Below are 22,941 nucleotides of genomic sequence, written 5' to 3'. Positions count from 1 at the left end.
TGGGTGGCAGGGGCTATTTTTATTCCCATTTTACAGCTGAGGAAACTGAGGCAGACAGAAGTAAAGTGCCTTACCCAGGGTTACATACTTAGTAAGTATCTGAAGCTGGATTTGAACTCATGTCTTCCTGACTCCACACCCAGCACTATACTGTCCCATTTAGGGGCAGGGCAAGGAAAGACACGGTGACAGCTCAGGGTGTTAGATTTTCTATCAGACAACCTGGATTTGAATCCTGCCTCTACCACTAACTTTACTTGGTTGATTTTGGACAAATTACTTCCTCCCTCTGAACCTCCACTTCCTTCTCTATTAGAGTTGGGCTAGAATATCATGGCTTCTTTATCTTGAAACCCAAGGGGTGTGAGGAGAGAGTTCAGTAGGTCCATTAAGTCGAATGGGAAAAAAATTACATCATAATTTGCATTAACCTCTAACCCAGAATTTTTTTTATCTTTTCAATGTCATGGAGCCCCTTTGGTAGTTTGATGAAGCCCCTGGAATGCTTCTCAGTATGTTTATAAAAGCATAAAATAAAGGGTTATAAAGGAAGTCAGAGATTGGTGAAAATAAAGATGTAATTTTCCCATCCATATTCATGGATCCTCCTGAAATCTATTTGTGAACCCCAGGTTAGGAATCCCTGCTCTAACTAAAATTTAGCATTTCCTTCATTTAAAAAATATTATTTAGACAAGGGGCCCATAGATTTCATCAAACTGCCTGAGGGGTCCAAGACACATACATAAAAAAAAGTTTAAGTGCCTCTGGACTAGCTGATTTTTAAAGTCTCTTCTAGCTCTTAATCCCATGAGTATTGCCTTTACATCTATAAAAGCACAGAGTATTTACATCGTCAGTCACCTTATTTTTTACATATGGACCCAACCACTTGGCTTTTGATTCCTCCTCACTCTCCCACCTTTCTTCCAGCTGACCCCAAACCTTCGGGTCTTGATGGAGTGGGAGGTGTGCATCCCATACCATTTCAATAACTGAAGCATAGCTTGACCATATAGACAAATATTTGTAAACTCAAAAGCTTAATTACTCCTGAAGCATCCACCTTGTAGTAAAAATGAGTCACTCAGATAACCAATTAATATTCTGTCTTCACAGATGCTGATGCTTATTTTCAGCAGGGACCAGGTTGCTGCTTAACAAGGAGAAATGAGGCTGGGGAAACTAGGTAACTTTGCAAGGACTCTTAAGTCAGGTTTCCCAGAGTACAGTTTAATTTGTTTTATCGGTAAGTGATGTCAATGCACAAAATCTCAAACATACATACACATGCACATGGATATATTCACATACATTTGAATGTATGTATTGTGTGCATGTGTGTGTGTGTGTGTGTGACACAGAGAGAGAGAGAGAGAGAGAGAGAGAGAGAGAGAGGGAGGGAGGGAGAGAAAGAAAGGTAACATGAGATTATGGATAGAGAGCTGTCTTCAGTCAGGAACACATGTGTTCAAATGCTATCTCTGATACATATTGGTTTTGTGACCCCAGGCAAATCATTTAAATTCTTAGTGACCCAAAACATTTTCCAAAACTATATGTTTGAAAGAAGGTGCCAATTTGGATTGGGAGAAAAAAATTTTCACTGAGAGTTCCCTATGCCAATGAAATGAAAGTTCAAATTACATGTGAGTGTGATTATATTGTTCATTTGTTTCAGTCTTATCTGACTCTTCATGACCCCATTTGGGGTTTTCTTGGCAAAGCTACTGGAGTGGTTTGCCATTTCCTTCTGTGGCTCATTTTATAGATGAAAAAACTGAGACAAAAAAGGTTAAGTGACTTGCCTAGGGTCACAAACTAGTAAGTGTCTGAGGCCGGATTTGAAACTCAGAAAGATGAGAATTCCTGACTCCAGACCTTGCATTCTATCCACTGTGTAACCTAGCTGCCTGTGATTTATATATGTGTATGTGTGGATATGTGTGTACATACATATGTGTGTGTATGTATTTATACATATTTTGTGTGTATATTTTATGCATGTTCTATCTATACACATTCACACATGTATATATATACATTAGACCGTGTATAAAAGACTATGCATAATAACATATATTATACATATATAATATATAAACATATATACACATACAAATACAGCCATATATGACACATATACAGCATATTCCAAAAGTCTGAGTGTATTTTTAAACTATTAAAGTTAAAATTGTGTGTTAGATATTATTATTGAGAAAAGGACCTCCTTTTATGCTGTTAGAACTTAACCATTCACTAAATGTTTTGGGAAATCCTGTTTAAGAATACATTTGCATCACATATAGAAAGAAAAAAGGAAAGAAAGAAAGAAAGAAAGAAAGAAAGAAAGAAAGAAAGAAAGGAAAAGAGAATTTATTTAGGGAAGACTCAGCCTGTAAATTCCCTCCACCAACTCAGAACAGCAACTCACCTGTAACTATATTTCATTCAATTTAATTCAACAAGTTTTTATTTTAAATGCCCATGTGCCAGCCACCATGCTAAGTGCTATTTATATATACACATATATTCACACACACACATATATATACATACACACATACATATATACAATATACATACACACATACATATATACAATATACATACATACACACACACACACATATATATATACATACAAATATATACATTCAGAGAAACCAAAAAAAAGGAAAAGAAATGTTTACATTCTATTTTAGTGTCTTAGAGAGTCGTTTGGGTTACTGAAAAGTTGCAAGACTTGCTCAAGCTCACATAGCTAATATGTTCAAGAGGCAGATCTTGAACCTTGGACTTGAACTCAGTACAATGTATACATCTTGATATCAGGGAAGGCTCTGATGTGGTTTTGGTATTCCCAAGATCTAACATAGTGACTTGCATGTAGTAGAAATTTAATAAATGTTCGTTGAATTGAAATGTAAAATGGTCATTACAATGCCCCCATAGGATTGTCTTAAGAAATTCACATATACCTTAAAGGTCTATAGAAATGTTAGACATATCTTCCTGACTCCATGGCTAGTCCTCTCCCCATTGCATTGGTCAGTCTCTCATTTCTAAAGTTCAAGTACCCAAAAGCATGCTGAAAATAGATGTAAATTCTTTCCTGGATTAGCCAGTATTTTGGGCTGTCCACACCACCCATCCCACCATCCCACCATTTATATAGATAATTGAGAACTAGCCATATGGAATAATTCACATTTCTATAAACACTTTGCAAGCACCTTCCCCATAACACTTACCCTGTAGGGTAAGCGATGTTTAAGTCTTATCCCCATGTTACAAATGAAGAAACTAAGGCTCTGAAAACTCATATCATTTACCATGGTTATATAACTCATAAATGTTAGCACCAGGATTCCACCTAGGCCTCCTTGACATCAAATCCAGCAGATTTCCCACTACTTCATATTGCCTCCCTTTGCTTGGCCAAGCTCTTGGCTGGTAAGGCAAGTTCTGTGGTTTATCGGTCCCCTCCTCCTTTCACCCCTCCAATTAGCCCCAAGCCCCCATCGCCACCCAACCCTGTCCCCATCGTGCACACAATTTTCCATTTGCTTACCTGGTCCATGGGTAAAAATGGGCAGGTGGCCTGTTGGAGCGATTGGCCGCAGCCGTTTCTCTCGCCGCCGTCCGAGCTTTCTGACAGCTTGGGGCAGCTGGCTGCCCAGGGGAGCTGTCCGTCAGGCTCTGCTCGATGGCCATTTGGATAAGTTCATCCTCACTCATACTGCTGTACAGACTGTACTCTTCGTGCCCGATAGCTTTCTGGGCACTTGGTGCAGTGATCTCCATGGCCATCCTCCCCCGGTCTGTTATCATGGGGTAAGAAGAGAGAGTTCAATGAGGGGGTAAAGAAAATGAAACTCTGAAGAGCTTGGTGAAAAATGAAAGTGTCCCAATCACTAGGGCAGCATCTGTAGGGCCCTTGGGAGAATGAGCTAAAAGGCCATGTTTCAATATCTTTTCCACTAAAATTTTAAAAAGTGCTGAGCTCCTTCTATTTACAAGGCCCTGCACTAGGTTCTAAAGAGGATATGGGAATATGTGAGAAAGAGTTCATGCCCTCGAGATTCTCATAGTGTAGGAGGATGGACAATACATAGAGAACCACAGAGTTGGGTGTTGTAGGAGAAAATGAAGGGAAGTGGGTACTAGAGGCAGCTAAGTGATGGAGAGGACAGAGAGCACTGGGCCCAGAGTCAGAAGATAGGAGTTCAAATCCAACATTAGACACTATCTATGTGACCTTAGGGGAGTCATCGAACCTCTTTTTGCCTCAGTTTTCTTACCTATAAAATGGGGGTGATGACAATAGTACCCACTTCCCAGAGGGGTCGTGAGGATCAAATGAGATAATATTTGTATTAGTATTACTGAATGCAAATCTGAATCTAACGTTTACAAGCTGTGCATTTTTTTTCCTCCTTGGGCTTCATTTTCTTCATCTGTAAAATGGGCTTCATAATAATACTTGAGCCGCCCTGTCTTGGAGGATTGTCAGGAGTAAATCATTTGTAAACCTTAAAGGACTATAAAAATGTAAGTTAGATGCTATCATTATTGAGACAAAATGCTTTCCTTTAAGGACACTGCAGTCGAGAGGCAGGTATGAGACATGAACACAGATACCTACAGAGAGGCAGCTTAATGGAATGATACACGAGACCTGGAGTGGTAAGAGCTCGATCTTTCAGAGCTAGAAGGGGTCAGGTCTGCCCCATTCTCTAATAATAGAAAAAACTGCCCCTTGACCGTGCCACAGCCTCCAGCTATCAGCCTGTACTTTTCCTCCCTTTCACAGTCAAATTTCCAGAAAAGACATCTACTATTACTATCTCCACGTTCTCACCTCCTCCTCAGTTCTCAGCCCCTTGCAATCTGGTTTATGGCCCTACCACTTGGCTGAAACTTCTCTTTCCAAGGTTATTAACCAACTCTTAACTGTAAAAGCCAGTGGTCTTTTCTCAGGCTTCATTATTCTTGGCCTTTCTTCAGGTTTTGACCACTTGCTCCTCTAGGATACTTTCTTCCCTTGGTTCCCATGATACTACTCTCCCCTGGTTCTCCTTCTGTATGACTACCTCCTTCCTATATTCTTTTACTGAATCATCATCCATTTCCCACCCTCCAACTGTTTGTGTTCCCCAACCCCCATCTAAGGCACTGTCCTGGACCTTCTTCCCTTGATATATTTTCTCTCTTGATGATCTCATCAGCTCCTAGGGTTCACTTATCACATCTACATACATAATTGCCAAATCTATATATTTAGTCCTGATCTCCCTTCTAAACCCCAGTCCAACATTATCAACTACCTGCTGGACATTACCTGTATGAAGAACTATTGTGGCCAAGTGGATTTTCAGGCCAGCAAGACATAGGTTCAAATCCAGACAAGTCACTTAACTGGGACCTTGGTTTCCTGATATGTAAAATGAAGGAGTTGGAATCCGTGTCCTCTAAGGTCCCTAACCCTACGATCCTATGACCTCAAGTTCAATATATCCAAAACAGAATCCATTATCCCCACCTCCAGCCCACTCTCTGCCAAAAGAATTAGGGCTAGCGTTAGAGTAAAACTTGCCCCTCCTCCAAAATTCTCTCTTTGTTGAGGCAATGACCGTCCTTCCAGTCATTCAAGTATATAACTTCAAAGTCATTCCTGATTCTTCACTCTCTCTCATTTCCTACTGCCTTGTCTTGTCAGTTCTATTTCCACAACATTTACCTCTCATCAGGCAGCTGGTGGTGCAGTGGATGGAGTGCTGGCCCTGGAGTCAGGAACAGCTGAGTTCAAAGGCTGCCTCAGACAGTGACTAGCTGTGTGACCCTAGGGAAAGCACTTAACCACTCTGTGCCTCAGTTTTCTTAACTATAAAACTTAAAAACAGCACCGAACCTCACAGGGTGGTTTTGAGAATCAAATAAGACAATAATTGCAAAGTACCTGGCATACAAGAGGTTCTATTCAAATGCGTATTCCCTTCCCTTTCTCCAACTACCTTCCATCACCCCCACCACCCCAAACGTGGGTTATTGCAGTGGCCTCCTGAATATTCGACCCGCTAGCATTCTCTCTCTTTCCAATCTATCCTCCACTTTGGTCCCCAAAGAATTAGATCTAATAAGTCATTGCCTCGCTCAAGAAACTTCCCTGGCTCCCTATTGTATCTGAAAAAATACAGTCATTTCAAGCCTTTGCTCCAGCTTCCCTTCATAGACATTCCGCATGCATCTGCTCCTTGCATTCTAAGTTCCAGGCAAAGAGGCCTCTTTGTTATTCCCTGAACTTTGCATTTAATCTATCACTTTCATGCTGGCCTGTTGTACATTTCCCCTTCAATTCAACTTGTTAGAATCCTTAACCTGCTTCATGATTCTACTCAGGTGTCACCTCCTACAGGAAGCCTTCCCTGATTTCTCTCCCGCCCCAGATGTTAGTGTCCTCCCTTTCCACAAAGTATCTTGCATTTACTTATACCGTAGCTGTAGATGTTGTATCTCCTAGTAGAATGTAAGTTCCTTTAGAGAAGAGACTCCACAAGGTGTCAGTTTTAAGCTCTTAAGATAGCATTAATTTATAGGATACCCTGACATTTGCCGTATCACTAGTCCCCAGCATAGTCTTTCACCTAGGTTCTTGATAAATGCTTACTGCATGGAATTAGCTCATCTAGTCCACACTTCTCCCATTATAGAGAAGTTAAATGATTTGCCCAAGGTCACCAAGGTGGTGATTGTAAGACATCCTCATCTGAAATTTAATCACATCTAGTTCTGACATATTAGATGCATTCTCCTCTGTAAAATGGGGATAGTAAAAATTGTACCAGCACTTTGAAAATATCAAGGTACTATTAAAATGTACAGTAGTATCATACAATACAATAGAATAGCACAGGGTTATGTGTCCCAAGGGCTTCAAACGGCTCCAAGACTTTTGGGACACCCTATATAAGGCAACCAATCAATGGATGAGCATTTACTGTCGTTGTTCAGTCTTTTTTCTGTCACATCTGACTCTTTATGACCCCATTTGGGTTTTCATTGCAAAGATACCGGAATCATTTGCCATTTCCTTCTCCAGCTCATTTTACAGATGAGGAAACTGAGGCAAACAGGGTTAAGTGATTTGCCCAGGGTCACGGAGCTAGTAAGTGTCTGAACATTTATTCAGTGCCTACTATGTGTTAGGCACTGCACACTGAAGATAAAAAAATTGAACCAATTTCTGCCCTCAAAGAGCTTTTTTCTGTGGTATATATGGAATACATACAATATTATTAAATCCAAAGTAATTCAGGAAGGAAGATACTGGAAGTAGAGAGGATTAGCAAAGGCTCTATGGAGAAGGCAGTGCTTGAAGTATATCTCAAAGGCATTCACCTAAAAGGTAGAGGTGAACCAGAAGTACCTTTCAGGTCGGCAGAATGGCCAATGCAAAGGTATAGAGATAAGAGAATTGTGTGAAAACCAGGGAGAGGGTAAATTTGGCTGGACTCCAGAGTATGACAAAGAGAGAAAAGTACCTTAAGAGAAGTGTAAACAAAATGGGAAGCAGGGAGAGATTCTTTCTGCCCAGGGGCATCAGGGGATGATTGGAAAGGCAGAATTGGGGTTCTAATTCAAGACAGAGAGTACAGAGTAAGCACAGGAGGAAAGCAGAGTCTGAGTCTCCTGATTTAACTGGAGCACGGGATACACGAATGGGAACAGTGAATGATAAAGATGAAAGGCAACTACAAAGAAACCGGGGCTTTATTTCACGTCCATCTATTCCTTGATTTAACATATGTTCATTGAGCACCTACTATGTGCAAGGAACTTCAGTAGATATTGGGTAGCCAGGGAGGGGGAAGGGGAAAAGGGGATGTGGAATGAATATAAAGACGCAGAAGTGGTTTTGCCCCGAAAGAACATAAAGGTTAGGAGAGATACTATCTGACAGACAGACAGTGAGACAGGGATAGAGAGAGAGAGAGAGAGAGAGAGAGAGAGAGAGAGAGAGAGAGAGAGAGAGAGAGAAGGAAGGAAAGAAAGAAAAAGAAAGAAAGAAAGAAAGAAAGAGAAAGAAAGAAAGAAAGAAAGAAAGAAAGAAAGAAAGAAAGAAAGAAAGAAAGAAAGAAAGAAAGAAAGAAAGAAAGAAAGGGGGAAGGAAGAAAAGAAAGGAAGAAAGAGAGAGAAAATACTGATTTTCTATGTCAAATAAATACAAGTTAATATGGGACAAGGTGGTACAGTAGATGGAGCACTGGGGTCAGGAAGATGAGTCTTCTTGAATTCACCTCTGATCTCTGACACTTACTAGCTGGGTGATTTAACCTTGTTTGCCTCAGTTTCTTCATCTGTAAACTGAGCCAAAGAAGGAAATGACAAACCACTCCGGTATCTTTGCCAAGAAAATCCCAAATAGGGTCATGAACAGTCAGACATGACTCAACCACAACAACGACACCACAGCTAATCCATAGCAGAGCTGAAATTTACATTCAGTTTCTGTGACACCAAATCCAGTGGTATTTGAACTCCACCACACTGGAAGAGTTTAGATGTTGATGGATGAAGCAGGGAGAAGGGGAGGGACCGTTCTGAAGGAGTGGAAGGCTTTACGAACAGCAGTTTCCCTCTTGCCTCTGTTAGGGTTGAGTAGGAGGTGAAGAACTTTGCCTTTATTCAATTCAAGTATTCGGAAGAAAATAAGTATTTATTAAGTGCGTGCCATGTGCCCGGCAACGTGCTAAGGACTTTGTACAAGAATTATCTTATTCCATCCTCACAAAGACCCTGGGAGGTAGGGGCTGTTATCACCACCATTTAACAGTTGAGGAAACTAAGGCATACAGAAATGAAATTCCTTGCCCAGAGTCACACAGCTAGTAAGTGTCTGAGGCTGCATCTGAGCTAAGGTCTTTCTCCTTTCAGGCCCAGCACTTTATTTATGGTGCTACCTAACTGCCATTAGAGATGGGTTACCAACTTTATACCCAGTTCTGGGCTAAGGACTGCAGAAGTATAATAATACTGTAACATCTCACATTTCTATAATACAGTAGCCCTTGTAAGGTGATATAAAGGGTGTTGGTATATTTTGGAAGATTTTCTCATTTTTCTAGGCTCAAAGTCGCCACTAAGGAAACCAGGGATACATGTGGGACACCCCCTATTACACTGAAAACAACTTCCATATAAAAGCATAAAGTTCACAATATCGGAGGTTGATTAAGAGAGGAAATCAAAATAGGAATCCTAGAATATGTAATCATGCATCCCAAAGATGTGTGTAACTGACATTTATGTGGCACCTGGTTTACAAAGCGAGATGATTTTATGCACACACACAGATAGATATTTTATATATTTATATATACATATATTCACACACCTACATACATATTATATCTTGTCATTGTGTAGCCATTTTTCAGTAGTGTCTGACTCTTTGTGACCTCATTTGGGGTTTTCTTGGCAAAAATACTGGAGCAGTTTGCTGTTTCCTTCTCTTGTGTTACAGATGAGGAGACTGAGGCAAACAAGGTGAACTGACTTGCCCAGGGTCACAGAGCTAGCCTAAGACCATCTTCCTGAGTCCAGGCCCAGCGCTCTATCCCCTGCACCCACTTAGCTGCCATATATTACATACATATACATACATGCATATTATATATAGCATATATTTTCTATACATAGCACATATACACATATTCTTATGTATCCTTGTATGTAATCTCATTTATATAATATATATACAATCTCATAAATACATATGTACATGTGTGTAGTATATATACATGTATGTGTGTGTGGATATAGATGTATATATGTGTATATACATATATACATACACACACACACATATATGTCTAAATTTCATTTGGATCTCACCTAAGCCTTACAACATAGGTCCTGCAGATATTATTACCTCCATTCATAGATGCTTCAAACCCTCTAAGTCCATGAATGAGAGCCCTCATCCCATCCCTACTCCTGCTGTTGCGCTGCCCTCCAAACAGACCTCTCTAAATGCCATGCCTGTAGGAACTAAGACACTTAGGTGTGAATTCCCAGGGTCAATCAGGCCTCACTTTCATCCTGGGCATTCCCTACTTTGCAGCCACATCCCCCCCGCCCCCGTCCCTCTCTGCTTTCCACATCTTGCTCTAAGAGTTGGAATCAAGTAATACCACCATTGGTTCCGGAAAGGCCATGCCAATGGACTGCCTTATTATTCTGCTCACTCTCCTGATGAATTCTCAGAGCAAAACATCCTTCCTTGGCTACCACTAGCCCAACAACTCAGTGGTACAGTAAATAGTGGGCTAGGCTTAGAGTGAGGAAGACTTGAGTTCAAATCCTTCTTCAGACACTTACTGAACGACCCTGGGTAAGTTATTTAACTTCTGTGGTTAGAGAAGGAAATGGCAAACCTCTTCAGTATCTCTACCAAGAAAGCCCTAAGTGGGGTCATGAAAAGTCAGACACAACAGAAACAACTAAGCACAACAACTACCTCAGTTTCCTCTTCTGTAAAATAGGGATAATAGTACCTCCTCAGAGCTTTTGCAAGGATCAAATGAATATTTATAAAATGCTTTGCAAATTGTAAAGTACTATATAAATTCTCACTATTATTAATCTTTCCCTGTTAGAATGTAAGTTATGTGGGGTCAGGGGCTGTCTCACTTTTGTATCTGTATCTCCAGGGCTTAACACAGTACTTGGCACACAGCAAAAAAAAAAAAAATAAATAAATGCTTTTTCATTCTTTCATTAATGGGGAAACTGAGGCTCAGAGATATTAAGGGACTTATACAAGGCCACACAGCTAGAATGTGACAGAATTGACCCTCCTATACATTTATAATGTCTTTTAAAAGACAAAGCATAGACTCATGAAAACAAGATGTTACCTGGTGGCTGAGCCAGGGACCAGTGAAGACTGAGTGTCTCTGGATACCAAGTTCTGATCCTATAGCCTCACCAAAAGATGTTTCCCTTCCTTCTTTCTCTCTTCCCTTTCCTGCACGATTTAAGCCTTATTCTGTGACCAGCCCCAGGCTCAGTACTGTAGGCACACATGTCAAAACACAAGACTTAACCTCTGCCCTCAATGAGCTTAAACTCTAATGGGAAAATGAACTGCACACATGAGAGAAAAGAAATCAGCAAACAAAGGAATTAGTTTGGGAAAGAACTTACAAACAGACCTGAAGAATCGGAGCCAGTGTTTTTAAAAGGTAGACCTCCTATCTTTACTCCTCATAGTTTCTTCCTCTATTTTCCCAGTCTCTAACCAAACAGGTGGTTGTTGTGTTTGTCCTTCATTTTTGAAGAGGACCATGGCATCAGGGAAATGATGACACAACTTGGAGCTGACTTTGATTTGAGTGAGGAAGGGCTGTGCCAGGTCACCAGCCTCTCTTTCTCCTCCAGAGCCATCTGGATCCAGTGGCCAGATATTCACTAGGATGACTGGAGATGGCCCAGGATACAATGGGAGCCCCTACGGCCTTTTCACATACTCACTTAGAGTGAGGTAATACCCATATATAAGTCACCATCCTGATCTTTGAATTTTGTAGCATCTATAATTATTGTAAGGATTCATTAATGTAAGCTTTAATCTCAGTCCATTTTTCTCCAGTTATCCAAGAAACAGATTTTCAACAGAGGAGGAAATTATCAGCACCCCCACAATCGCCCCCACACATACACCCTATGGTCAGTCCAACAGCTTCCAGGGCATTAGTTACTGTGCCTTGGAGTGCCTATGATGACACCGTATTCTAGATATCTACATGGGAAAATGAGAATGACAGGATGTTAGAGCTTGAAGATACCTTACAATATAGAATGTTACCCCTGGAAGGGATTGTAGAATACAGAACGTTAGACTGAAGGATAACTTTCAACAATAGAACGTTACATCTAGAAGAGATTTCAGATGTCATTTGTCAAATTTCCTTGTTTTACAGATGAAAACAGGCCCAGAAAGGGGGCTTGACTTGCCTAAGGTCACAGAGCTTGTTGGCAATAGTTAAAATTTGAACTCAGCATTTGATGGTTTGCCCAAACACATAGAAAAATTCATGACAAAGGGGAACAAAGATGCTAAATCAATGGATCTTAGATTCAGAAAGGGACCTTAGAGATCATAGGAGCACAGAGGTCAAAGAGATCTCAGAGGTGAACAAGTTTAATCTCATTTTGTGGGTGGAGAAAGCAAGAATCATAAGGTGCATTGTCCAGAGTTACACAAATGGTAAGTTGTGGAGGAAAAGACTAAAACTCAAGTCCTCCGGTCTTAGGTAGAAAGAATACAGAATTTGGAGTCAGGAGTGTCATAAGGGACAGCTAGATGATCCAGTGGATGGAGTACCAGGCCTGGATGGAGGAAGACTCATCCTTCTGAGATCAAATCTGGCCTCAGACACTTACTTACTAGCTGTGTGACCCCCCACAAGTCACCAAATCCTGCTTGCCTCAGGTTTCTCATCTGCAAAATGATCTGGAAAAGAAAATGGCAAACCACGCCAGTACCTTTGCCAAGAAAACCCCAAATGGAGTCACTACTGAAACGACTGAACAACAGCAAAGTGTTAAAAGGCCCAGGTGACCTGGACTTGAGTCACCGTGCTGCCCCTAGCAATGTCACCCTATTAGACAAATCCGTTGTTTTGGCTTTCAGTTTATCTGAAAAATTGAGGTAGTAGCTGTAGGGGAACTTAAAAGGCCCCCTAAATTTACCCCCCACCTTCCTGTACCCACAAACATTAGCTGTCTAGCTGAGCCTCTCCGCGGAGTCTCTCCCCAGGGTCCCCTGATCTCACAGCTGTTCTACCCTAGGGCAGCAGGGGAAAAAAATGTATCAACAGACTCTGTGGAGAAAGTGACCCTGTAGAAGAATGGATTGTGATGAATAATGAATATTTCCCAAGTAAACACACCAAGGCTTTTCTATACATAATAATACCCCAGGGAGACTACAGAGGGAGAAATTGTATTTTAAGGGGAAAAAAAATACAGGCCCAGATGGGATGAGGTTTATATGGAAGGCCTGACTAAACACAGCTAAGGACTTGTGATGGGAGAGGGGAAGAGTGGTATCATGGGGCTTGGGGGGCCCAGGCTCCCTCCAAACTGAGCAGCCTATCCTGCAGCTGCTCTCCCCGTATCATCTCCTCATGGAACAGTCTGCCCTCCCTCTCTCCTTCCCTCCCTCCCTGCGCCCTGGGAGAGAAATGTCCTATTGCCAGTGGGCAGCACTTAACGTAATGGGCTGGTTTTTTGGCATGGAATGGTAACTACAAAAGAGAACTCCATTAAGTTCATGGGAAAGTGTGGTTTCTCTAACCCTCTTAAAGTGCTGACCATATGGACCCAGCCTTTCAGTGCCCACACTGGCCCTCTCAGCTTCCTCTGTCTCTGTCTCCCCTCACCACCTGCTCACGGTGACAGGGTCAGTCTTACTTCTTGGCTGAGTTCAGTCTATGGGGAGAGAATTTCAGGGGCAATAGGAATCCATACCCCCCCCAAAAAAAATCTTCTACAATTCGATTGCTGGTGTCTGCAATTCCATGCCATCAGAGACTAGTTAATGATGTTCTTCAGCTAGGTCCAACTCTTCATGACCCCATATAGGGTTTTCTTAGCAATGATACTGGATAGATACAAAGATACTGGAGTGGTTTTCCATTTCCTTCCCCAGTGGATTAGGCAAACAGAGATTAAGTGACTTGCCCAAGGTCACACAGCTAGTGAGTGTCTGAGGCCTCATTTGAACTCAGATCTTCTTGACTCCAGGTCCAGAGGTCTATCCACTGAACCACCTAGCTGCTTCCTAATTCCTTTAGACTAACTTTTCAAATATAGATGCTTCTCCTAGCTGAAGATGTCTATGGAGAGGGAGCACGTACTGGCCTGGTGTTCTGGTCCTTGGCTGTCCTCGTGGAGACTCAAGTATATTTCACTGCTTAACAACCAGAGATGTGACAACATGTAATAAAAGGTAGTGGGTTTCCTTTAAGTGGAGGCGTTTAACTATAGTATGAGTCAGAGGTATCAAACACACGGCCTAATCCCCCCACAACACTCCTGAGTACTCCTAGTAAGGAAACTCCCTTCATCAATGCAGATCAGCACCGGGATTCTGGTGTTGTTATTTGTCCTTCATTTTCAAAGAACAATGACATTAGCGAATGACATCTTGACTTGTGAATGAATTGAAGTGAGGAAGAGTTTCACACAGTAGTCAGCCTCATTCCCTCTCCCCATCATGGGAAGGCCAGTGACAAGACAAAAGTCAGGACCACAGAATGCAGTGGATGACTATATGTTGCAGAGAAGATGCTGATTTTCCTTGTTAGGTGGTAGTTCTTCACTTGGGAGATCACTATACTGTAGAACTCAGAGGTCCAATCTGTTTCCCTTACATTTTTAACTAGAATTGAAAAGAAAGCAGTCTTAAGAGTAGCCTGAGATGTTACAAAAAAAGTAGGGGGGGGGATTAAGGGCGGGGAGGGAATACCATTTCAAGTCACTTAGAAGTTAATAAGGAGGGGCATAGGAAACCAAACAAACAGAGCCTTTTTTTTTTTCAAGATCCTTCTCACATTAAGATGAGTTATCCAGGGCTAATCCTAGGATTGCAGCTCCCTGCCAGTGGGACTGTGGCCAAAGACTGTCATATTTACAGGCTGGCAGCAGAGTTGGAAGATTTTATGTGAGGGGTTTTTTTTTTTTGCTTTTTTTTTCCCCTCACATGAATGCACTCATTGGATTTAGAGCCAGTGGAGCATCACTTCCAGCCTTTGCATTTTAGAAAGGAGGAAACTGAGTCACAGAGAAGGACAGTTGACCGAGGTTAGCAGAACTGAACCTCAAACCCAGATCCTCTGACTCTCCCTCACAGAGGTCTGTGGGGAGGGAGACACATGAGATTTCCCCTGAGGAAACCTACTAATTTTCAGGGATGAGGAAGGAAAATAAGTGGCCAAGCAAGCCAGGAAAATCTGCCTAGTGTAGTGGTCCGCAGATCATGGGAATTTTCCTGACCTCATTTGTAGAGCAAGATATCCATGCCCCATACCTCAGTCACACTGAGGCTCAACAAGCCTACACAGGAAGCCCAGAGGAGCCTCCAGCCAGAGGGCTGAATGTGAAAGGAAGTCAGTCTCTGTTGGATCCCATCCAGATCGCTCTGTTTGCCACAGCACTGGAGGGCCTATAATAGGATGTCACTCTGGAAGAGAGTCTTCTAGAGACTGAGACACTAGAGTGTACGAAATATCTAATTTAAGGACAACATTCTCAAGAAGCCCTGAGAGGGGCAGAGGATTCAGTCCAAGAAGCAATAATAACTCACGTTATGTAAGCACTCACCTCACGAGGTAGGCAAGATAATTACTATTATCCTCATTTGACAAATGAAAAAATTGAGACCCAGAGAGTTCGTGACTTGCTTAGGAAGTATGGGGCGGGGAACTCGGGATCTAGGAGCCAGTAGAGGCCTTAGAGGCTCTGATTCATCTTCCTCATTCAACAAATTAAGAAAATGAGGTCCAGGGAGGTGGTGATTTTCCCAAGGTCACAGGAGAAGAATTTGAACCCAGGTGTTAGAACTCCAGAACCAGTGTTGTTACCACGTTGCCTCTCATCAACCCCAGGCTTGTCACAGGCAGGGATATTTAGTCACTACTGATGAGGATGTGAAGGTAAGTCTGTTGAGACTGAGTGAGGGAGTGGAAAGGGCACTGAGTCTGAATCAGAGGATCTGGGTTCAAATCCTACCTCTGTCCTTGGCTGTCTGGGTCACCTTGGACAAGTCATTCTATCTCTTTTGCCCTCAGTTTCCTCATCTATTAAATAAAGCTATTGGACTAGACGCCCTGTAAGGACCCTTCTAGCTCCAAGTTAATGATTTCATCTCTAGGACCAGCATTCCTTTCACTAAACCAGGAGTCCATCTTCTTCCCCTCCCCAAATTCTCACCTATGCATGCTAAAGAAGGTAAGGGAACCCCTCCCCCAACACACACACACACACACACACACACACACACACGCGCGCACACACACACAATTCCCAACTACCCAAGCTAAAGATGAAGAGAGAAGAGAGAAAGGAGGCAAGGGGAGGATCACCGCCTACCCTAGGAAATGAGCCGGATTCTTTTTGAGAGACGGTAAACTCGACTGAGAACCCAGAAATCCAATTCTAATCCCAGCTTTACCATCCCCTCTGCTTGCCTTGAATAAAAGCCCTTCTCTGAGCACAAGGTGCCTTTTCTGGAAGATGAAGAGGTCGAACCAGATGATCTCTAATCTTCCTTTTAGCTCTGTCTGATATTCTGTGATCAAAGATCTAAGCTGCAAGCAGCCTTGGATATGGTCCTGTTCACCACTCCCCCACATCCCCACCTTCATTTTACAAATGAGAAAACTGAGACCCCAAAAAAGGAGCAGATTTGCTCAGGGTCACATAGGTAGTGAGCAACAGAAGCAGGCATCTGTGGGCAATTAAATGGCATGGTAGATAAGAGTGCTGGGCCAGGAGTCAGGAAGACCTGAGTTCAAATCTGGCCTTAGACACTAACTAACTGGGTGACCTTGGGTAATCACTTAACCCCGTTTGCCTCAGTTCCTCCTCTGTAAAATAAACTGAAGAGGGAAATGGCAAACCACTCTGGTATCTCTGCCAAGAAAACCCCAAATGGGAGTTACAAAGAGCCAAACACAACTGAACAATGACGATAGAGGCGGGATTTGAATCCAGGTCCTCTGAGTCAAAATCCATCACTCTTTCCAAAGCACAACACTTAATATTCCCTGTCTTTCTCCTTTTCTCTCTTTCTTTCCTCCTAGTCACCGTTTCCCCACCTTTCACAGTTGATAATCATTACAACACCGCTGTTTTGGATACAATGTTCTCCCGGTTCTGCACTTTTCACTTTGCATCAGTTCATCTTAGTCTTCCCAGGTTTTTCTGAACCCATCCCCCTAATTGTTTCTCATAGCACAATAGCATTCTATCATATACCACTAACTTATTCAGCCATTCCCCCTTAATTTCTAATTCTTTGTCACTAGAAAACAGAAACTCTTGAAGGTCTTCCCCTTTGTGATGGTGAATTAGGCCATCTTTTGTCTCAATTCTTACCTGGTCATTAGTCATTAAATGGACATGGCCTCAGACAAACTGAGACCGGGGAAAGACTTTAATTTAATTTAATTTAGAAAAGCCAATGTCCTGGGCCTTTGCCAGTCATCATGACCTTTGTCTTACTACTAGACTTCGATGACTCTAGAGAAGAGGAGGAAGCAGATGACTTTGTGCAACTCTGCCTCTCTTAAATCCGATTCACTGGCAAGTCAAGACATCACTCTGGTGAAGTCATTGGTCCTGTTCAAAGGGTGAGCCACAACAACTCTCCCCACCCTTACCTTCCAAGAAAATATGCTTTCACTGACTCTGATCTTGGCTAAATTGATCTGATTAAAGTAAAAGACCAGCCTGTGACTCAGAGTTTTCATTTTAAGATTAAAAATGAATTTATATTAGATGGTAGGATGCATAAATAGCTGGCCTCCTAGGTTTCCTTGCCTATTTAGTCAGCTCTATACCATCCCCACCTGCCTCAAACCCCACCCCCAACCCTGGCCACCGAGCCATAAATTTATTCTAGTAGGGAATAAAATCGGTTGCCGTAAGCACTCCTTAGTAGCTAGTAACAGGTACCACCCACTCATCCACACCTTTGCAAAGGATTTTGCCTCCTACTGAGCTAAGCAAAAACGAAGCTACCTTCCTGGGGATGGATTGTAACTACTTAGTATGGCATTCAAGGCCCTCCAAAATCTGCCTCCAGCCAGCTTCTTTGACCACCCTTATTATCCTCTACTCTCTATTCCAGCCTCACTCAACCCTTGTGTGTTCATTACTTACAGCTCCTTGTTTTCTGTGCCTAGATGGCCTCTGAGGCCCCTGCCAGCCCTGATAACTACAATAACTGGCATTTAAGTCGTATTTTAAGGTTTGCAAAATGCTTCGTCAATATTGCCTCACTTTATCCTGGGAAGCAGGTGCTGCCTTTATCTCCATTTTCCAGGTTAGGAAAGTGAGGCAAAGGTTAAGTGATTTGTCCAGGGCCACACAGACAGTATCCACAGCTGGATTTGAACTCATCTCTTCCTGATTCTGAGGGGAAGGGCTCCGTCCACTGTGCCACCTAGCTGTCTAACTTTGCATCCTCCTTTGTTCTCGTAAGTTCCTTTGCCTGAACTTCACCACATCAATCCCCTATCTCCCCCTATGGAAATTCTGACCAGTTTTTGGATTTCACCTTGAATGCCGCCTCTTCCAAGAAGCCTTTTCTGATTCAATTTAAACTCAATAAATGTTTATGAAGTGTTTAGTACATAAAAGGCACTAACTATTTCAGGCACTGGAGGACACTGATGATGAAACAGAATAGTCCTTACTAAGGACTCTTTCTACTAGGGACATATATACATAAGTATCAAAGTGCAAAGTAATGTGAGGGGCTGCTAATAACTGGGGGGGATCAGGAAAGGCAGCCTCTAGGAGATGGCATGTGCTGAGCACTGCAGGAGGTGGGGGATTCCACGAGGCAAAGGTGAAGAGAGAGAACACTGTACATTCCAAAAACGTGGGACAAATTGTACAAAGACACAGAGATAGGAGAGGAAAAGTTGTTTACAAGGAATAGGTAGCAGGCCAGTTTGACTAGAATGAAATGGGAAAAGGACCAATATGAAATAAGGCTAGGAAGATAAGCAAGAGCCCAATTGTAGAAAGCTTTAAATGTCAGGGTAGGGATTTTGTCTTTTGTCCTTGAGGCAATTGGGAGCCATTGAAAATTCTTAGCTGGAAGGTGACATGGTCAGATCTGTGCTTTTAGGGACCTCTCTCTCCTAGGACTTTTCACAGCACTTGGTGCCTAAGCTATTTAACCTTGTCTTTTGACAATATACTTCTCTTCCCTTGTTGTTCAGTCATGCATAACTCTTTGTGACCCCATGGGGGGCGGGGCGTTGTCATTTCCTTCCCCAGCTCTTTTCTTGCCTATGAGATTATAAATATCTCAAAGGCGAAGACAGTACCTTACTTATCTTTGTATATCACTAAACACCTTTCACAATGCCCAGCACATAGTAAGAACTCTGAATGAATGAATTCAGAGTAGGTTAGCTAGGTGACTCAGTGCCAGGATAGAGTGCCAGGCCTGGAGTCAGGAAGACTTGGGTTCAAATCCAGCCTCAGACACTTACTAGCTGTGTGACCCTGGGTATATCACTTATCTCTGTTTGCCTCAGTTTCCTCATCTGTAAAATGAGCTGGAGAAGGAAATGGCAGATCACTCCAGTATCTTTGCCAGGAGAACCCCAAATGGGGTCACAAAGAATTGGACATGACTGATCAACAACCTATACTAGGCACTACAAAAGATACAAATATAATACAAATATAAGGTCCCTGACCTTAAGTTATAGTGCTGTGTATTAGAAAAAGCCCTAAGGTGGGAATCAGTTGACCTGCCTTTTAATCCTGGTTTAACACTATAAGCGTAGCCTGTTTTCTCATCTTTAAAATGGAGTTTTTAAAATAACAATGTCCTGGGGGAAGGGGGCAGCTAGGTGGCAAAGTGAATAGAGCTCCAGCCCTGGAGTCAGGAGGACCTGAGTTCAAATGTGACCTTAGACACTTGACACTTACAAGCTATGTGACCTTGGGTAAGTCACTTAACCCCGACTGCCTCGCCTCCCCCCTCCAATAAATAAATAAATAACAATGCCTTTAACTTCTTTCCAGCTCAAAGAGGCTTCTTGGGGAGACAAGACAAAACATAGGAAAGAACTCAAGAGCACAAGGCATACACAGATCATAAAAGTTAAAATCGTTGAGAATTGCAGAATACACCAGAATCATGTGATTTAGAAAAGCAGACGGCCTGCTAGTCCAACCCACACCCAAAATGAATCTGTGTTACAATACACCTGATAGTCACCCAGCCAGTAAATTATCTCTTTACACCTAGTAGTAAGGATAGAGTTGACTTCGTCCTTACGGTTATTGCTGGTGTTGAGTCATTTTCAGTTGTGTCCAACTCTTTTTGACCCCATTTGGGGTTCTCTAGGCATAGATACTGCAGTGGTTTGTTATTTCCTTCTCCAGCTCATTTTATTTATGAGGAACTGAAGCAAACAGGGTTAAGTGACTGGCCCAGGGTCACACAGCTAGTATGTGTCTTAGACTAGATTTGAACTCACAAAGATGAGTTTTCCTGACTCCAGGCCTAGCAGTCTATCTACTGCACCAGCTAGCCACCCTTTTCATCCTTATACAGGGACCTAGTTTCTAGCCACAAATTTAGTGTGGCTGTGTATGTGTGGGGTGAATAGGGTAGTGGAGGAGGCCCGAAACAGAGAGAGTAAAGTGTTCACTGCCAAGGGAGGGCTAGGATGAGACAAGTCCCTCTCGTACGTGTGACACTGGTCAGGTCACCTAACCTCTCTGTATCTCAGCGTCTTCACCTACAAAATGGTAACATTGCGGTAGACAACCTCTGCTTTCCCTTCCAATTCTAGACTCATAATCACCTGCCTCTTCGGAGAAACTACAGGCCTCCAGACATCATCGGCATTCTTGTCTTGGTAGGAGAGGATTAGCTAGGGAAGATAGAGCACCTGGAGCCCATTGTCAGGGTCTTTTCCCCTAAATTAAGAAAAAAAATTAACACCTTTGCCTCTGGAGGCCTGGAGGACTTGACCATTAATTGGGGGAAAGGGACTAAAAGTACATGTGGTACACACTTTGCTGAGAAAAGATTGCTTCTGGGGAAGGAGTCCAAGATCTGGGATGGTGACAAGGAAATCCAATGAGGGAGTTGTGTAGGAAAAGCCAGAGGAGAATGCACATGGGGAGCTAGAAAAGGAAGAGCAAGCACACTCCCACCCCACCCCTCCCCACCCATACAGGGAGAAGTGGTTAGTTCTAGCTTGCTCTGGAAAGTAGTAAAATGCCTTCACTAACGTGGAAGCTGCACCTCTGGGGAGACCCCATGAACTAGGACACACTTAAAAACACATGCCCTGGACAGCCTGGCTATTTTCCAGGTGGTATAAAGTTTCTACAGTTGGGCAAAAGGGAGTGTGTGTGTGTGTGTGTGTGTATGAACTCATCTTCCTGAGTTCAAATCCAGCCTCAGACACTTACTAGGTGGGTGATCCTGGGCAAGCCACTTAACCCTGTTTGTCTCAGTTTCCTCACCTGTAAAATGAGCTGGAGAAGGACATGGCAAACCACTCCCCTATCATTGCAAAGAAAATTCCAAGTCATGAAGAGTCTGAACATGATTGAAACGACTGAACAAAAACAAAGAGTGTGTGTATGCATGTTTCTGTATATATGTGTATGTGGATCACTATATTGGGGTGTGTAGTGTAAGTGTGTAGAGCCTCTGCACAGGCTATCTCCCTCTTCTGGAATGTTCTTTCCCTTCATCTCCTCTCAGAATCTATCTCTCTTCCTTCATTATTTGACTCAAACCCTACCTAGTGAAGAAGGCCTTTCCCAGTTCCTCCAGTGATTAAGGCCTTCCCTTCTAAGGACACCTTCCATCTACTTTCTATCTATCTTGTATGTATGTATTTATTTACACGTTGCCTCCTCCATTAGAATGTAGGACCTTGAGGGCAAGGATTGTTTTTTTGTGGCACTTAGCACATGCGTCATGGTAAGCACATTATAAATGACTGATCGATCAATTAATTGTATACATGTGTCTTTGAGTACATGTATGCTGGGGGGGGGGGAGCGGAGAGGGATAAAGGCTAAGGACAGAGCTCAAGCAATCCTACAACAGCATTCCAGTACTTGTTTTCTATCACCTGTTTCCTCTCATCAGCTATGGAACAATGAAAAAACAGACCCCAAAAGGAGGCCATAAAGCTGAGAATTATCATGTGGGTGGGATCTTGGGAGTGAGCTTGGGGGGAAAAGAGTCTCTCACTAACTAATAGGCCCAAACTTTACATGTAGAAAGTTAGCTTCATATATAACCACACTAGACACAGTTGACATGGCAGCTATTATCCCCTCTACGGATGGGGAAACTGAGGTGCAGAGTCATTAATCAACTTGACCAAGGTCACACATCATGAAAGTCCTGACAGGGCTCCTTTCTTGGAAGCAATTCAGATTTTGATCGTTATAGGACAAAGCCTAAGGGACTTTGATCTCCCCCTGCCAGACCTGGCCCTGTCTTTATTTTGGCGGCTGCTGGCCAGTACAGCTGCGGTCAGAAATAACACTGTGATTCTCGGCACCCTCAGCCTCCCTCGGGATGATGACACATGGGAATCACATGGGGCACTGGAATGAAATCCTGGCAACCTCCTGACTTAGTCCTTTCAAATGTCAATAACACGCTCACAGGTTGCCCTAGGGTAGAAATGGAGTATTATTTTCCTACTCCAACTGGCTGGATATTGTTCAGATCATCACCAAACAGTCAGCAGTCTCTGAGTGGGTTGGGAGAATGATAACATTCTATTCCCCAGGACCCCTTGTCCTCCCTCTCGCCCTCTCCTCCCACCTCCCTCCAAATCCTATCAGGCCCATCAGGGCTCAGTTCGAGCCTCATCTACTCAAGAACAATCTTCCTATCCATCCCTTCTCCAAAAGCCTACTGTACTATTACTACTGAGTGTACTCAGCTCGATTGATGCCATCTTTCATTCTGTTTCATGTGTCTTCTCCCACAAGATCATCATCATAGAATATTAGCCCTTAGAACACACAATGAGAGAACACATAACATGGAATGTTAGAGCTGAAAGAGACCTTGGAACACAGAACATCAGAACTTAGAACACAGAATACTAAAGCTAGAAAGGACTTTATAGATTC

At 42.7% G+C, this 22,941-nt stretch overlaps 1 protein-coding gene across 3 annotated transcripts in view; it reads right to left on the bottom strand.

Moving 5' to 3' along the window:
- The window catches only part of ASB2 (ankyrin repeat and SOCS box containing 2), a 93,767-nt gene that overhangs the window by 57,047 nt on the left and 13,779 nt on the right, over window positions 1-22,941 (bottom strand). For all 3 annotated transcript variants that reach the window (XM_036735716.1, XM_036735718.1, XM_036735717.1), the window contains exon 2: window positions 3,575-3,824. In XM_036735716.1, coding sequence (XP_036591611.1) covers window positions 3,575-3,813 — 239 coding nt within the window. In that variant the 5' untranslated portion in view covers window positions 3,814-3,824. The remainder of the gene's footprint in view (window positions 1-3,574; window positions 3,825-22,941) is intronic.

Source organism: Trichosurus vulpecula, chromosome 8 (assembly GCF_011100635.1).
Source record: "Trichosurus vulpecula isolate mTriVul1 chromosome 8, mTriVul1.pri, whole genome shotgun sequence".
In the NCBI taxonomy this organism is placed as follows: domain Eukaryota; kingdom Metazoa; phylum Chordata; class Mammalia; order Diprotodontia; family Phalangeridae; genus Trichosurus; species Trichosurus vulpecula.
Note: the sequence above shows the minus strand (reverse complement) of the source record. Positions and strands in the feature narration are given on the sequence as shown.